Genomic DNA, 18,230 nt, shown 5'->3' with positions numbered 1-18,230 from the left:
GCAGGGTATGTATTTACATTTATCTGTACTGCAGGGTACTGTACTGCATGCAGGGAATATATTTACTTTTATCTGTACTGCAGGGTATATATTTACATTTATCTGTACTGCAGGGTATATGTTTACTTTTATCTGTACTGCAGGGTATATATTTACTTTTATCTGCACTGTATGATACATATTTACTTCTATATGTACTGCAGGGTATATATTTACTTTTATCTACTACAGGGTAACATGAGAAAGCATCTGGAAGGTGTACATATAGTAGATCTCCCTCTACCCTGCCAGCTGTGTGGAAAAGTATTCAAGAATAAGAACACCTTGTCTAACCATATCAGTCTCACACATAGGCGATAACTCTTTAACTAGGCATTAGAAATTGTAATTTTTTAACAACATTTTTTAATCATATTTTTAAAAACAATATTTCTTACAATTCTACTGTAATGTCACTATCACGTTATTTGCACTCTTACAAAATACACAATAAATAGTTTTTTTAAATCAACCTCCATTGATTTTATTATTGTTCAATTTAGAATGGCACTTTGTCTGATCAAGTATGAATTAGATATCCATGTTTTTAGAATGTTTATTTTCATTTGTGGTTTTTCTACAAAAGTCACTTGAACATTTCTTGCTTCAGAAACAATTGAGGAATTAATAGAACTTAACACTTTTAGTTTAAATTTTAATATTTGAGAAACTGTATGAGGGAATAATGAGCAGGATGAGAAGAAACAACCATTCTAGAACTTGCACCACAACTCGTCCGTCCAACCTTACGAAATTTAAAAAATAGTTAGTCAAAAATCGAAACAAAAAATATGTTTCAACTTACTTTTGTATAAAAGGTTGAAGTATTGACTCCCAACATGCATCTCCTTCACAGCTTAACTCACTCTAAAGAATTCGTATTGTTTAAGTGAGAACCAGAAAACTCTGGAATAGGAAGTCGACTTTTAAACTTAAGATATGATAATTAGTCTCCTAAGAACAAGAAACACCGCAATTGTTCAGTGTGTAAACAGAACCATTTGACTTAAGTGATTAAATAACTTACTAGTAAATCTATCAAATGCACTTCAGTAATGCTTAAATGTCGTCCTCCTGCACTACAGTTTTCTGGTTATCACTGTATATAGTTTAGTTTGAATAGTTTGAGATGTGACGGTTATTGTAAAAATACACCCCTGTATTAGTAAGATTTGTTTACCTGAAGAACCCAGAACCTTGATGTGTTAGCTAGATGCCAGATGACAGGTACATTGATAAACTCCACCTCAGTTCGGAGTAAATATCTTCGAGTTCTCCCACACTCTCCAACCTCGGTCCTAGAATCAAACCATGAAAAATTATAAGATTTAATAATATATAATAATGTGATACTTAATGTTGGGAAATTTTTCCCGACCTTAAAAAATCTTAGAATGGGTCATCAAGTCTGAGCTTAAAAATAAGAGAAAAAAGTCAGGAAAAATTAGAAAATTTCATTTGCTCTAAAAATCAATGAATCTTAAAGAAATATTCATGGCCTGGGTCAGGATCCATTTTTTTCAGGTTGGATTCGGGATCTGGATCAGCATCAAAATTAAATCCGGATCCATAAAATGTACTTATTTTTTCACCTGCTACAAGTCCAATGCCAAGTGTTCCACAAAGGTGTTACACGGACTCCAGTTATCAGGCGAATAGGCTACAAACAATCAAAAAATATTTAAAATGTCCTAGGTTGCCAAAAATATGACAAAAAGGTAAGACGACAGTTACATAGGTTTCATTTTTAAAATAATGGTTAGCTGAGTTTTTTGTATTTATTTTATAATGGCTATTTAATCCATTGATTGATTGAATAATCGATTGATTGCATGATTGATTGATTGATTGGCTTATTGATTGACGTTTATTTCTGTTAGCATCGGGGCGAGCTCCTTTAAATGTTAAGTAAGTCTGTTATGGCTCTTTGTTTGTGAATACTCATACAAATCAAAGTTAAGATATTTTTTATCTTTTGTAAAATGTACGCTAATTTATTTTAAAAATTGAAAAATTAATTCTCACCTCTCCTTGCAGTTCTCCATTACTAGTGTATAACACTGTTATGCGGACTCCAGATGGAACCTAAACGTAAAATCATATTTTGCAAATTAGATTTTCAGATAAAAACTCCTATATCAGGAAAATGATTTTCTGTTTTGAAATAAATACTTAATTCTGTTATTGTTAATGATTCCATTTTGCTTTGCAATTATTTGACAGGTTGGTATCAAGGTCCAAGTATCAGGACTATAGGTTCAGTACCTGACAGGTTGGTATCAGGCTTCTAGTATCAGGACTATAGGTTCAGTACCTGATATGTTGGTATCAGGGTTCTAGTATCAGGACTAGGTTCAGTACCTGACAGGTTGGTATCAGGGTTCTAGTATCAGGACTATAGGTTCAGTACCTGATATGTTGGTATCAGGGTTCTAGTATCAGGACTAGGTTCAGTACCTGACAGGTTGGTATCAGGGTTCTAGTATCAGGACTATAGGTTCAATTCCTGATATGTTGGTATCAGGGTTCTAGTATCAAGACTATAGGTTCAGTACCTGACAGGTTGGTATCAGGGTTCTACGAGTATCAGGACTAGGTTCATTGCCTGACAGGTTGGAATAAGGCTTCTAGTATCAGGACTATAGGTTCAGTACCTAACCGGTTGGTATCAGGGTTCTAGTATCAGGACTAGGTTTAGTACCTGACAGGTTGGTATCAGGGTTCTACGAGAATCCGGATAGGGTTTAGTACCTGACAGGTTGGTATCAGGGTTCTACGAGAATCCGGATAGGGTTCAGTTTCATCATGAAGTATCTTGACTAGACCTTGAGCATCTGTTAGATTCAAACTTCCATCCTAGAATATATTGAAATTAAAAATGATGAGTTTTACAGAATCAAATCATTTATTATCTAGGACAAGAGACATCATTATTGTGTTAGTTTTGTAAATTTAATCAGGTTATCATTTCAAGAATCAGAGCTGAGACCTTTAGATTGGATAGCCTTTAATCCCAACTACTTAATCCGAATACCCACTATGGAAACTTTTAATTTTAGTCCTTAATCCACTCTTTTTCTCTCTCTTTGGATATCCGTGCAGTGCTTTCTCCAACAAGAGTGCTGGAATATAGTTCGTAAATTGTATTGACCAAAGACAGCCTTGAAAATAAATTCTATCCAATGAGAGAAATCTGCAATTTCTAACAAATAAAGAATTTGTTGTCGGCCATTTTGTAAATTGATCGATGAAAACAAATATTAATAATGTGTTTGAGATTTTTTTGTAACCAATTTTAACTAATGTATTAATAAATAAATGAGTCAAGAAAACGAAGAAATCTGGCGTTCCTAGAATCAAATTTGTTGATCAAAATATTTAATCTCAAGACTAACATAATCTCGAGATTATGTTAGTCTTGAGATTAGCAAAAACAGACAATTAAGCATTAATCCTGATATTCACCATTCTAAAGTTCCCAGCTCAGTTTAAATAAATGATACAAGACACAGGGATACTCACAAAGGAAGAGATATAATGACGACCTAAAATTTTAAAATATTAGGATGCCAAGGTTTAATTAAGTAATCTGCCTTTAATATAGTCTTGTAATAGCTTATTAAATGATTCAGCAAAGAAAGAAACAAGTTTACAGTGTTTCAGTTGCTGTTACATAAAAAAAGGAAACAGACAGTAAAAATTCCGTAAAGTCATCTCTGAAGTTTATTATTTGCGGGTAGGCCTGTATCTCAAGAAAAGGTCATGCCATTTCTTATTATCAAGTTTAGTTGCACTACTGTAAAAAGTCAGAGAGAAAAATCAAAACCTAGATTTCAAATTAATGTTAAATTCCATTAATGTTAAATTCCATACCTTGGCAATTAATGTTGATCTGAGCAGATTGTTTTGTAGATTCATAATTTTACTCTTCAGCGCCTTCAAATATTCAGATTAAACGGACTGTCATTGTAATCATTAGCGGACTGTTACAATTGACAACACCATATAACTATTGATAAAAAAAATTTCTTGCGAGAGAGAAAGTGAATTAGTTTTTGCCATATCTTTGCAACCTGCAATATCACAGACCTAAGATATTTCAAACTGAATTCTGTTGATTTAATAATCTAAGTTGGGAATACCAAAAGGTTAAAAAGATGACAATGAGAATGTGATTCGGACGAGAAAATGAGTAGAATGTGGCTGGGATGAAAATTTGACGGAAAGGAAAATAATTTGGCTTGCCGTCCCTCCCTCGTGCACCTGATTACAAGACGAGGAGGGGAGAAAAGTCAATTATGTTGCCGTCCCTCCCTCGTGCACCTGATTACAAGACGAGGAGGGGAGAAAAGTCAATTAAGTTTTGCAAGATTATCATATTCTAATCCAACCTTCACTGGGATTGTGACAAAGGTTAAAAGAGTATCAGTGAGTGTGAATTGTGAACGTCCCACTTTTAAAAGTAGATTTAATAATATAAGATTAAAAATCCATTAAAATCTATAATTTATTAATTGAAAGAAATTTTTAGTCGTAAATTTTTTGTATTTTTTATGGAATCTGTATCAACTTTGCACAGAGTTCTCTGTTTTTGTATAAAGAGGAAAGAAAATTGATTTTTCAGTTTCCACTTAAAAATTTACTTTAAAAACTCGGAGAAGGGGGGGGGGAGGGTAGTTTTACAAGCCTGTAAATCTTAACCTACCCTGCAGCTTGTACCTACCCTGCAGCTTAACCTACCCTGCAGCTTGTACCTACCCTGCAGCTTGTACCTACCCTGCAGCTTAACCTACCCTGCAGCTTGTACCTACCCTGCAGCTTGTACCTACCCTGCAGCTTGTACCTACCCTGCAGCTTGTACCTACCCTGCAGCTTGTACCTACCCTGCAGCTTGTAATATTCTTCTTGTGAACCCTGATAAAGCAGCCACTTTCCATATTCACTCCAAACTCAACCGACCTGACCAAAGATTTTTTTATTTCAATTTTTTTCAGCTAATTCTTCTTGAAGTCATTTCAAACTTGTTTGAAACTTTGCTTGAAATAGTAAAAGTAGGTTTTTTTGCACAAAAAGCAAGATAAAAATAGCAACTAATATATTTCGAAAATTTCAAATGCCTTAAGTGAAATTTTAATTTAAAAATTACAAATTATGTAGATATTCAGAAATTATTAATACAAAATAAATGTTGATTGATTCCTAAGTTGTGAGTCTGCGCAAAGAGAACTTTTGGTTGAAGAGCCCCAGACCCTAAACCCTCTCACATCCAGACTATACTCTACACTTGTCTCATTCTCAACCTGTAGATTGTAGAGTACACATAATTAAAACACAAGTAATACAATTAAAACGCATGCATTCCTTAGGAAAGGTTAACAATCTCATAAATACACAGAAATAAGAATAAGATCATCTGTTTGCTAATAATTTCAAAATACTCCAGAGATGAAAAAAATATTGCATTTAACAATGTATAAATTAGACTTGGCCCAAAAATGATCTGACTTATTGAATTTTGAACCTGTACGCACTTGTTACAAACATTCTTTCTTTACAGGACCAAAGTCGACAAGTCTTAATCCACTGTTTCTCATGAAGGTTTAAGACCAGAATTTAAGATTTCAAAGATGCTGTGAATCTCATGATATATTCTTTTAAATACTCAAAATTATGTCTGCAATTCCTTTAAGCGCGCATTTTTCAATGAGTTGTCGTATTATTCTACTTAAAAAGATTTCTCAATTCTGCATACCTGTACAGTTGTATTGACGACAGGGATAATCGGTTTACCAATTAAATATCCAGGGTTTCCTGATCTTTCTATAATATTTCCAGGGTTTCCTGATCTTTCCATAATATTTCCAGAGCTTCTGGATTCTTCATTAATCATGTCTGTATCATGATCAAACAGTGTCTAAAAATGGTTTTTATTACAGAAAAAAAATAATAATATACGTTTGTTTCAAGGGACTGTGGACATAATTTGAAGTTATATTCAATTTAAAAAAAGAGGGACATGCTCGATTCACAACGGTTCCATTAAACAATTATCTGAGCGAAAATATCTAGAAATTGATAATTTTGATTTCTCCACAGTGTCCGAATTTAATGAATTTAAGTCCCAAAAACCGGTTTCAATTGAGCGCCGGCTTAAATCTTGAAAAAATTAATACAAATTTAAGTGGAACCAACTATATCTGAGCCGTGGCTTAAATTTAAACCGCGGTTCAAATTCTTTAAATTCGGCCTCAGGTGAGTTTTATGCAGCTGAGACTAAGAACGGGATTACCAGAGGGAATCCTTTTTAAGATGCTGCTCAGACAACGTGGTTTGTAAATCGGACATGCCACTCTTGAAAAAGAGGGTTACTTAAAATTAGGTCCCTTCAAAAACTTGAAGATATTAAATGTTCCATATTAAAAAACATGTTTAACCTCTGTACCTTGTTTCGTTGTCTTAAATGCTGGAATTTTACAGTGTAATACTGGTTCAGGTACATTCGGGGAGATTCCAGGGTTACATTTCCTAGTATAGAAATCTGTGTAAAAAAACATTAACAAAACAATAATAATAATAATAATAGCAAGTACAATAATAACAATAAAATTAACAATATCAATAACAAAACAAATACAATAAAAAAAGTAAGAAAAATAACAAATGACAATAACAAAAATACACGGTCAATCCTAACCATAACAGGAGGAAAAAACATTAAGCTTTCGCGCAAAAAATCCAGCAGTGCATTAATTTGGTCTTAAAGCATATTATCTGAAAAAAATTTACTTTGATGAGCACTTCATGTCTTTCCAATCTTTATCGACTTTATTAAACATTTTTCGTTATAATACTGAGGATACAAACTTAACTGAATATCAGTGATTTGAAAATATATAGATTTTAATTTATCAAATTTAGCTTAATTTTGTATATAATTATAAATAAAGTTTAAATAATAATTAGTGAAACTTTGTTCTTATTTAAAACGTGGTAATAAATAGAACAAAAATTCTATTTAATATATGAATCAATCTGACCAGGAATTTAATACAATTAAAAAAACTAGCAAACTCACCAAGAAGAATGTCAACTTGTATTTTGATAATCTGTGTACCAGTCCAGTACAGTGTATATTTCACCTCTACATTGTATGTTTTTTATCAAAATTCAAAACAAATATGGAAGTGAGAAGACCTTGAAACAATTATATGGAATTTTTAAGTATAGTTTCTATAACTGTTTGCTACAAATTCGTAAGAAATAATAATCAGCTTCCTAAAGGAACTCAATACTCGCCACAATTCAATGAAACCTCAAATCTTTGCAACCTGGTGGTATAGATCTTTGATATTTCAAACATATATATTTAATCTAAAAAAATCAGTTTAAAATCTCCAAGGTCTATACGACATCAGGTTGCAAAGATAAGTGATTTAAAAATTAGAAATTGTGGTGATATAAAGTTCCTTTCTTATGATTTCAAGAATATCTTTTATATGTTATGGCCAATCAAACTTTAGATTCTATTTATTTATGTTAAAACATTAATGATGTATGTATGTAAACAAAATTTAATGAATAAAACATACCTAGAGCAATATTTCTGCATTCATTTTCCTCCGTGTTAAAATTAGCAAAGTATGGTAGTTTGTCGTAAGGCATGACTCCTTCATTTCTCACATTTTCGTCAAACATAGAAGGACTAAAATCCTTTCTAGATAGTTCTAACAAATCCTCGAAATTTTCCGCGACATTTTCGCGGATTTCCAAAGCTCTGGATTCGGTGGATAAATAGTTTTCAACTGTCTCTGTAGTGTAGTAGTTCACCGTGGTTTTAGTTGTGTTTAAATAGTTGTTGGAGGAGAGAACTTGACTGAAGGTTGGTTCGTTCTCAATACCTGAAATTAACTAATTTAATTCCAATCTTAATTTGTTACCATAATAATAATATCTAAATATAGGGTTAGTAAAAAAAATGTGATTAGCGGCGTCTGGTGCAAAATTGTATCTTTTTCGTGCAACTCTCCTGTATCGTAATTTTTAATATTTTAGGAATTTATTTTTTTTGCACTCCAATTGCCCAAATAAAATCAGCGAAACTTTTCCTTAAAAATTAGACCAGAACTGAAAATTGCAAATTTTCTTTTTTTCTTAAAGGGACAGTAAAGGGAAAATGAAAGGGGGTATAGGCTGAAAGCTAATCACTTTAGCTCTTGATCGCGACCCATGAAAGTTATATCAGATGTTCCTGTCTCGAGAAACTGATATAAAACTGTGTTAAAATTATACGAAAATTCATATATGTAAAATTTTGAAAATCTGTAACTTAAATCACGTGACCAGAACTATCACCAATGGCAGAGCAGTATACTGGTCACGTGTCTCCGCCTGTATCACGTGACCACTTTACTGCACTGCCATTGATGGAATTTCTGGTCAAGTAATACGGACGTAAAAATAATATTATGAATGAAATCTATTGAAAATAGAAATAACAAATATAAAAGTAAACCTAATTTACAATTAGCTTTCTCTGGGATATCATCGTTTTCAGATTGGTTGCATATTTGCTGAATATGATCTGTTTAAACCTACTACTTTTATACAAAATTGTATATATATTAATTTTCGTATAATTTTAACACAGTTTTATATCAATTTCTCGAGACAGGAACATCAGATATGACTTTCATGGGTCGCGATCAAGAGCTAAAGTGATTAGCTTTCAGCTTATACCCCCTTTCATTTTCCCTTTACTGTCCCTTTAATATTGAAAAAATTCCATACAGAAGAATTGCACACACAAAAAAAATACACTTTTGCACCAGACGCTACTAATCTCACTTTTTTGACTCACCCTGTAAATCACAAAATATAATAGATAAATACAAATTACAAATTAAAGCTGAAGAGAAATGACCGTAAAGAAAATCTTTTTTTATTTAAAAAAAAATGTTTTTCTATAAAATTTATAAGAACAATATATTTGTATTTCGGCTGAAAACATTTGAAAACTGATTTAAAATATATCAATTTGAATTATTAAATATTGTTTTTAATTAAATTATTGTGTTTTTCGGCTTCAATTTGAAGACTAATTGTTACTCAAGGGTTTATAGATGTTCGAGATCATTCACTATAGTTTTAGAGATCTTTAATCTCCGTATATATTCATTCTCTTTCATTAAGAAAATTGTGAATTTTAAATATAAAAATAATGGAGACAAACCTGGAAAATCCATTAAATACATTTGGTGGTCTAGAGGAGAATTCTTACCATCGTCACAAATCTCAGGACTAAAACAAAAATTTTAATTTAATTATAATTAGCTTGGCCCGGCGCCGCCCAGGTTACTCATAGTTACTCCCGCTGTTTATCCGCACTTGGTCGATTTTACCGGGAAACAAATTTTAGCTATAAAAGCCGACCAACTCAACTTAGAATTTCAAAACCAAGCTAATGTTACCTAATCGAAATATGAGGGAATCCGCGGTACTGGGATTCCAGAGATTATGTATATATAGATAATGCTTTACTTATTTGAACTATAAAAACTGCAGAATTAGAAGACAACATTAAAGCAATCTCATGATATTTGATGTTTTTTAAATCTAAAAGTTTTATAAATATAGCTTGAAAATTTACTTATTAGCTGAAATGGGGTTTTATTTAACACTATGTTTGACGCAAAATTGCCGCGTTAGTGATTGTAAACTTTAACCAGATACAACCTGAGTTGGCGTTAGGGTTTCCACGAAATGGCTAAATCTTTTGCGCAAAATTTGCGCTATTTTCGCGCAATTTTTTTTTGCGAACTTTTGCGCTATTTTTGCGCATGAAACGCAATGAGTTTTGCGCTATTTTTTTTGCGCAATTTGCGCAAAACCGCAAGTTTTACGCAAAATGTAACTTTTTAGGCACATTGTCAAAAATTGATATTCTAAGCTTAGAATTAAACAACTGAAGATTTATTCCATACATAAAAAAATATTAACATACGAGTATGATAACGATTATACTACACTCAATTGGTTGCTTCCAGTAACAAAAAGTTTAAATTAAGGGACCAAAATTAATAAAATAGAAATTAGAGAGTGTGAAACTTGGCAATATTTTAATCCTATTAAATAATTTCAAGTGACCCTTAAAAGCTTTGCCTAATCAAGTATGAATTATGTTCTTAAATTTTTTTAATCAAATTTCTGAAATCTTTTTTATCTCATATAAAATAATGCAAGAAAGTAACCAATGCCTGAAGAATCCACTTTTAGGAAATATGCATGTCCGAAACTAAAATTGTCGAGACTTTTACTGGACAATCTGTTTCGGATTTTGGTACGAAATTGCGGAATTGCGCAAAACTTGAGTTTCGCAAAAGCGGAATAGGGCAATTTTGCGCGAAATGACTTTTGCGAATGATTGCGCAAATTGTTGTTTTTTCGCGCAAAACTGATGCGCAAAGAAAGAAAAATTTTGCGTTTCGTTCCGCAAAAATTACGCAAACGTTTTGCGAATGAAACCCTAGTTGTCGTCAACTTGAATTAGATTTACCTAAGAGTTCTTATACAGGAAGTTTTCTGGTTTCTCAAGAATCGAACCGGAGCTAAAACATTATTAACATTATTTATTTTCAGTCAAAATGTAAAAATTATGAATATTGAGTATCAGGCCAAGAGTTTTACGCAGAATTGTTTTCAATATTCGTTTATTTTTTTTTATTTAGAGAGATTGTTTTAATTCATTATCAAACATCAAATAGTGTGAAAAAACTTTGCCGATATTAAAGTTTGAAATTTCTAAATGCTATTAAACTGAGAAAGTGGGTTAACTCCTTTTTCAAATTTCTTTATTTTCTTTTAAAGACTCAAAGTCACACTTAGATATCGAGATCACGATGTCTACACCTGAAACCAAAGTGCATGTATAGATTGAAATCTTATCTTGGCCGTCTTTAATGGCAAAGCCGGATGTTATTGTATGATATAATTTTTAAATCATACAATTGGAGGTGTTCCGTCCAATAGGTAGGGGGAAAGTATTAGGAAGAGAGAGAGAGAGGGGGGGGGGTTTATGTAGCTCAATCAGAATCAAAAGCTAGCTCAGAACTTAGGATGGCACATTTATTTATTCAGAAATAAATGACAAACAGTTTGATCTTGAACATTCAAATTGCAGATACATATATGTTTTATCCGTGCATGCAATTTATTTTTTAACGAGTTTAAAGAACACGAGTTTTTTTATTTCTACTGACAATGGATTCCATATTTGTGGTAGGAAAACTTTAGGAAATTGTTCTAATACTTTCCTAGTGATAACCAGAAAACTCTGAAATAGGAAGACGACAATGGTTATGAGTTTATATAGTCCAATATGCATTGGATACAAAACATGTTCAATGCAAACAGGCCCATATCACTTAATTAGTGATTTGATAAGTGTCTATAGTTAAACTATTTTCCTTGTAAAAACATCAAATACACTCAAGTATTGCTATAAAGTCGTCTTCCTATTTCGGAGTTTTCTGATTATCGCTGTTTATGTTTTCAATCTTATCTCCTTTTATTAAAGAGCTAACAGGATAGTTATAAACATCTTGAATGTCTAGTATGTAAACGAATAAATTTGGTTAAACATCTTGAATGTCTAGTATGTAACGAGTAAATTTGGTTAAACATCTTGAATGTCTACGGATAAATTTGGTTAAACATCTTGAATGTCTAGTATGTAACGAGTAAATTTGGTTAAACATCTTGAATGTCTAGTATGTAACGGATAAATTTGGTTAAACATCTTGAATGTCTAGTATGTAACGAGTAAATTTGGTTAAACATCTTGAATGTCTAGTATGTAAACGAATATCGTAATATGTAACAGGTAAATTTGGTTTTCTAATACTTGTGTGAAAAATCAAACTACGTTGTTACAAAGTTGTAGCAGTAATGTCGTATAAGCTTTGGTCTAGTTTGCAGTGTCTAGCAAGTTTGTCAATGGATAAAATTTCTTAGAAAAGAAGTCATGAACACATCTGTAACTTGTTCAACTATCTCATTTATAAATTTCTATATATATATATATTATTTTTTTTAAATACCTGAAATACATTCTCCTGATATAGATGGGGCAGGCAGAGAGAGTTCTCCTTTTATTCCTTGTTTCCTAAAAATATTTAGATTTTAAATAAAAATTATCTTGATTAAAAAGGTATAAATGCTTTATATATAGATATTGTATGGGCCCACCGACTGCATCCATAATTATAATATCAAAAGTAAAAAATTACACCTGGAACAGAAAATTGAGTTTTTCTATGATTTTTATGCATTTTACAGGATTTTATAAATTTTATAAATTGTCCTTTACGGTACCACATACTATTATCAAGAATGAATATCCATGTTTTAACTTTGAAAATTAATTGTTTTTAATTGTATATAGTTTTATATAAAAGTGACTTGTGTATTTCAGAAAAGATGGCTGCAATTTTTAAAATTAAAATCTTTTCAAGCTGCAAAGGCGATATCTTCCACATTATTGCTTTAAAAATGATTTGTCGTTTGAATTTACAAGGACTGTCCCTTTAAATGTCCAAACTAAATTGTAAATGATACCTGTGATAAAGAGTTTTAACGATAACTCCTTCCTTGTAACTCTGAACATCCTTCTCCGGGTCTTCATCTTTATTTAACCCGGAGTCATCAGCATCATACGTCTAGGAAACCACAAACTCAAATTTTATAATCCCTATATCTTTGCAACCTGATTGTGTAAACCTATCATATTTAAACTTAGACTATTTGATTTTACATAATTCATAGTTTGTAATATTTAAGTTCTACGGCATCGGGTTGCAGAGGTTAGAGTTTATGAAAAAAACTAATTTCGTTTATGTTCTTGTTTGTTCTATATTTATCTAAATATATTGTTTTGTTCTTATTATTTATTCTATATTCACTTGTTAACATAATATGTATGTGTATGTTTACGTTTATGTTTATTTTGATGTTTAAGTTTATGTTCATGTTTACGTTTATGTTAATGTTTATGTTCATGCTTATGTTCATGTTTATGTCCATGTTAAATGTTAATTGCATATCTTTATTGTTTATATTTATGATCATGATCATGTTTATTCTTCATATTAAAGTTCGTATAAAATGTATTGTAAATGCTCATAACAAAAAATTATTAATATTTATGAATTTTTAAAAAAAATGTCCATTTGTCCAACCTTGACTGCACTGATGGCCTTCTGATATTCCCCCCTAGTCTCCAGTTTAGCCGCCACAGCGTAGAAATCACCAAGGTAGGGAGAGTTCTCCTAAATTCAACATCAAACATAATAAAATATGTTATAAGCTTTATTTGTTGCTTTTAAGCAAAATATGATTTGCTTAAAATATCAATAATCTTTTTCATCATTTATATTGTTTGAAAATTAGTTTTTACGCATTAAAAAAAATTGGAGTATTGGGGGATGAAAAAAAAACTATTTCAAAAGATGTTCTTGGTAGTCATAAAGTATATCATTTCCAACCAACTGTTATCGAAGTAACAGTGAAACAAAATGATTCTCATTTTATTTGCATGTAAGTGTCAAAATATACTTTCAAATATGTCAAAGATATTAAAAATACATTATACAGACCTGATACAGACAGAGGAATTGATGAAAGTAGAGAGGATAAAGATCGCTAGGATTGGAACAGTTCCATGGAGGATGTTTGTCAGCAAACCCTCCTCCATACAATCCTAAATATAGAGAGGATAAAGTTCTACAGTTCCATGTGGGATGCTTGTCTGCTAACCCTCCTCCATACAATCCTATATATAGAGAGGATACATTTCTCTAGAGCTGGAACAGTTCCATGTAGGATGCTTGTCTGCTAACCCTCCTCCATACAATCCTATATATAGAGAGGATACATTTCTCTAGAGCTGGAACAGTTCCATGGAGGATGCTTGTCTGCTAACCCTCCTCCTTGAGTTCAAAACTGTCGATGGAACTCTTTGAATCTCTTTCATTAAAAATTGCCTTCAATGATTCACAAGGACAATGCGTATCCTGTTAATCTATATTTGTGCAACAAAGGCACAAATCTTGCCATTTTCTAGCAAAACTTTGTTAACAGGCTCTCCAATAGACAGAGATTACCTATTTACAAGGAGAATATTTAAACATAAATTGGATAGGCACGGGGTTGAAATTATGAATAAAACGTCCAAAAATATAATTGACAATGTAATTGCCAAAAATATAATTGACAATGTAACTGCCAAAAATATAAATGACAATGTAACTGCCAAAGATATAATTGACTATCTAACTGCCAAAAATATAATTGACTATGCAACTGCCAAAAATATAATTGACAATGTAACTGTCAAAAATATAATTGACTATGTAACTGCCGAAAATATAATTGACAATGTAACCGCCAAAAAAATCATTGACAATTTAACTGCCAAAAATACAATTGACAATGTAACTGCCGAAAATATAATTGACAATGTAATTGCCAAAAATATAATTGACAATGTAACTGCCAAAAATATAATTGACAATGTAACTGCCGAAAATATAATTGACAATGTAATTGCCAAAAATATAATTGACAATTTAACTGCCAAAAATATAATTGACAATGTAACTGCCAAAAATATAATTGACAATGTAACTGCCAAAAATATAATTGACAATGTAACTGCCGAAAATTTAAATGACAATGTAATTGCCAAAAATATAATTGACAATGTAACTGCCGAAAATATAATTGACAATGTAACTGCCGAAAATATAAATGACAATGTAATTGCCAAAAATATAATTGACAATGTAACTGAAAATATAATTGACAATGTAACTGCCGAAAATATAATTGACAATGTAACTGCCAAAAATATAATTGACTATGTAACTGCCAAAAATGTAATTGACAATAGGGAAAAAAGGATATCGAGATCAAACTTTGTAGATTTCCCTAAAATTAGTTTTGACCTCTGCATCAACGTGGTTCCCAATGTTAAATAAAATACCTGTATAGCAAGTATGGTTTAGTTTCATCTCCTCCGGACAGTCTGTATCACAGCAGCAGTAGGTTTCACAGCTAGAGGATATATCACACGGACACGGTGATATATTCTACCATTATTATTATTATTATTATTATTAGAACCGTCAATGTTCTGCGTTGGTACAATCTGTGTATTTTCCATATAGTGTACATTGACTTTATATCAATGTTTCATGAAAATTGTAAAGTGTTTGCGCAAACTGATTTCTACATAAATTGCCCAAATTATATGCAAACGATTCTTATATTAAAAATTTCTATTCAATCCGCATACCCTCTTATCGTCAATGACTTATTATATGCTTTTAATGTTCTACTACTTCATTGGTGCAATCTTCAATTTTTGTGTTTTGCAGGATCCAAGTATCCTTAATTCCAAATTTTTTATTTAAAAAATGTATGTATTCAACCCTTATACAAATCTCTCAAAAAAACATGTAAACGAATTTGTCGTTAAGCTTTATTATTGAACACATGTAAACTATTTTGTACAATTTAAATAAGAAGACAATAAATATCTAGATCTTAAAAATTATTATTATTATTATTATTATTATTATTATTATTTTTATTATCATTATTATTATTATTATTATTACTATTTCTCTAGAGCTTATTATTATTATTATTATTATTATTATTATTATTATTATTATTATTATTATTATTATTATTATTATTATTATTATTATTATTATNCCCCCCCCGTTTGAAAAAAAAGCGAGAGCGTCGGTTCCATCGTAAATAGTCACTGGAGTTGACTAAACTATTTGTTCTCTCCTTTCCTTTCTTTATATCCATACCAACTAATAATTAATACTGTGGTATTTACAAAAGGTCGTCTTTTCCGGAGAAAGGACGGACAATAGCTTTCCTATAATGATAGATCGTCGGAACTATGAATGTAGTTTAAACAAACGAACATCTTTTAAATCATCAACAATCAACATATCTATGTCGCCTTTTTTATGAGAAATGTCATTTTTTTTAAATTATTGATTGTTGGAAATTTTAGGATGTTCTTTTGTTCTTGTTAACCCAGTTGTTTAGGTAATTCTCAGTCCGATGATATGACATCTTTCATCTTCCTGCCAATGAGAGCACTGTATTCTAGAGGCTGCTCTCTGATTGGTTAAATATTTGTTGATATATACAATCATGTGATTCTAATCAGCTGTGTCTGACTAGTCAGATAAACTCCCCAAAACACCGAAGTTCTTTTCATTTGATCATTCTTTATTTGTCCTACAGTCTATAGCCTTCAACGATTATTAAAAAGGATTTTTTAGTTTTAGCATGTTTATAATATAAATATTTAATTAATAAAGATTTATAAATGCATAAACTAGCTAGCTTAGCTATTTAGATATAATTAATATAATAACGATAATATCTTTTTTGTTTGATCTTTTCAATTTTATTTTATTCCAGAAAATATGGCTAGTCAGACCCAGGGTATCCAGCAACTGCTGATTGCAGAGAAGAGAGCTGCAGAAAAGGTTTTTATTTCTCTTCTTAAAATTGTACATCTTGAAGAATTTTAACTAAACGTTGTCTAATTGCATAGTTTCTTTCGGTTTAGTCCTAGTATAAGATTCTTGAACCCCTTATTTTTATTATCATTATTATTATTATTATTATTACTGTTATTATAACCTTGAACTGTGGATATAAGTACTCTGTCTCCTCCATCAACTGAACACAGATCAGCTGGGTCAAGGAGACCAATACAAGAAGAAGAAAACAGGACGCCATATTTGTTTTAGTTTCTCTTTAATCTTACTTTGATTTGATCCACAATCTTATATCTCACAATGTTTGTTAGAATTTCCCATTAACACAATTAACAAAGTTTTCAGTTCACTTTTCTGGAAAAAACTGCAATTAATTGATTTTGAGATTCTAGTGTTTTCTGAAGTATCATCTAATCGTCATCTAATGTTAAAACATCTGCGGTCTCTTCGGACCCTATGGTATCAGTGAACCCAGCCTAAAAATAAAATAAATATTGATGAAGATTCATTTAATTTGATATCATTACTTTTTATAGACATTTCATATGTTTTCATTAACATATAACATGTTTGTTTGAGGGGGCAGAGAGGGAATAAAAAATTCAATCTTCTATTCAGAGTTATGCTTTCAAATATTTTAAATGATGGTAACAAAAGGTTGGTATAAACCTTTATTGGCTCCCCACCTTCCAATTTAAAAAAAAAACTTTGCATGATCCTTTGCTGTCATAGCTCACCTGTTTCTCTTTCTCAATCTCTTCTTGCATTTCCTTCGCCTTCTCGTTCGCCTCCTTCTGCATCCTTTCCATCTTCTCCAGGGTCATAGACTTCAGGGGCAGAAGCTTTGGCTTGAACATAGAAATATTAACTTAATGGTCCATTGGAAACCCCCCCCTTTCCATTTCCAGCTTCCTTGGGTTTTTCATGGAAACTTTAAAACACTTGGGGATAATTACACAAGGGGGGGGGCTCAACCCCTGGATCAGTAAGATTTAAGGTTTCCAGGGGGGTTTAAGGCCCCAACGAGTGCTGAGCCGAAAGTAATTAGGACAGGGGGCTATTGAGGTTCAGGGGGTTTTCAGCATCCAACCATCCTCCTGGAAAAAAGATTTAGCCCCCCCTCTGGACAAATTTCTGAAAACGCCCCTGGCTGAGCCCCCTTAAAGACTAAAAAATAAAGCCCCCCATGGACAAATTCCTATGTATGCCAATGACTCAATCCTATATTATATTCTTACCTTGCAGAGAACTAGTTGAGGATTACTTTCTTGATAAACTAATCCACGTTTTGGTAGAACAGGGTTTACTAGTTCAGGAAATCTATTCTTGTCTTCACTCATTCTATAGATTTTAATACATATTTCTTAAAATATATAGGTGTCACAATGAAGTTATATTCAAAACCTTTGAGATATATGAGTTATTTACTATAAAAAAATAACTAAATAATTTTGATTCTTTCGGTTGAATCTCCTTTTCAAGTTTAACAATTCATGATGATTTTAACGATTGTTGAGTCCTCGTTTTTTCCTTATCATGCAGTTGTAAATTTTGGAACTTTACTTTCAAAGGGGTGCAGTCGCACCCCTGCCCCCCCCCCCC

The 18,230-nt window shown here is 31.6% G+C and overlaps 3 protein-coding genes across 4 annotated transcripts in view; 1 reads left to right on the top strand and 2 right to left on the bottom strand.

Moving 5' to 3' along the window:
* Positions 1-581: 581 nt before the first annotated feature.
* On the bottom strand, positions 582-16,886 carry LOC111709663 (tectonic-2). 2 transcript variants are annotated; one of them, XM_023483449.1, is made up of 21 exons: positions 16,771-16,886; positions 15,077-15,182; positions 13,689-13,792; positions 13,272-13,361; positions 12,652-12,752; positions 12,135-12,199; positions 10,592-10,643; positions 9,269-9,336; positions 7,629-7,937; positions 7,115-7,180; positions 6,482-6,564; positions 5,792-5,953; positions 5,239-5,339; positions 4,923-4,998; positions 3,913-3,975; positions 2,791-2,895; positions 2,065-2,124; positions 1,632-1,699; positions 1,220-1,337; positions 845-906; positions 582-784 (listed from the first exon to the last, which is right to left on the bottom strand). In XM_023483449.1, exons 1-21 carry the CDS (start codon positions 16,867-16,869, stop codon positions 688-690), a joined length of 2,055 nt encoding a protein of 684 aa, XP_023339217.1. In that variant the 5' UTR covers positions 16,870-16,886; the 3' UTR covers positions 582-687. The 2 variants fall into 2 exon arrangements, with proteins under 2 accessions (XP_023339217.1, XP_023339219.1); XM_023483451.1 differs by lacking the exon at positions 7,115-7,180.
* LOC111709664 (V-type proton ATPase subunit G) overlaps positions 16,511-18,230 on the top strand; it is a 4,458-nt gene continuing 2,738 nt past the window's right edge. Inside the window, exon 1 of the mRNA XM_023483452.1 lies at positions 16,511-16,613. Coding sequence (XP_023339220.1) covers positions 16,551-16,613 — 63 coding nt within the window. The 5' untranslated portion in view covers positions 16,511-16,550. The remainder of the gene's footprint in view (positions 16,614-18,230) is intronic.
* Positions 16,932-18,015, bottom strand: LOC111709665 (BBSome-interacting protein 1-like). Its single transcript, XM_023483453.1, has 3 exons — positions 17,867-18,015; positions 17,366-17,476; positions 16,932-17,104 (listed from the first exon to the last, which is right to left on the bottom strand). Exons 1-3 carry the CDS (start codon positions 17,966-17,968, stop codon positions 17,039-17,041), a joined length of 279 nt encoding a protein of 92 aa, XP_023339221.1. The 5' UTR covers positions 17,969-18,015; the 3' UTR covers positions 16,932-17,038.

This window comes from Eurytemora carolleeae, unplaced genomic scaffold (genome assembly GCF_000591075.1).
Source record: "Eurytemora carolleeae unplaced genomic scaffold, Eaff_2.0 scaffold662, whole genome shotgun sequence".
NCBI lineage: Eukaryota > Metazoa > Arthropoda > Copepoda > Calanoida > Temoridae > Eurytemora > Eurytemora carolleeae.
This window is presented reverse-complemented; position numbering and strand designations above follow the sequence as displayed.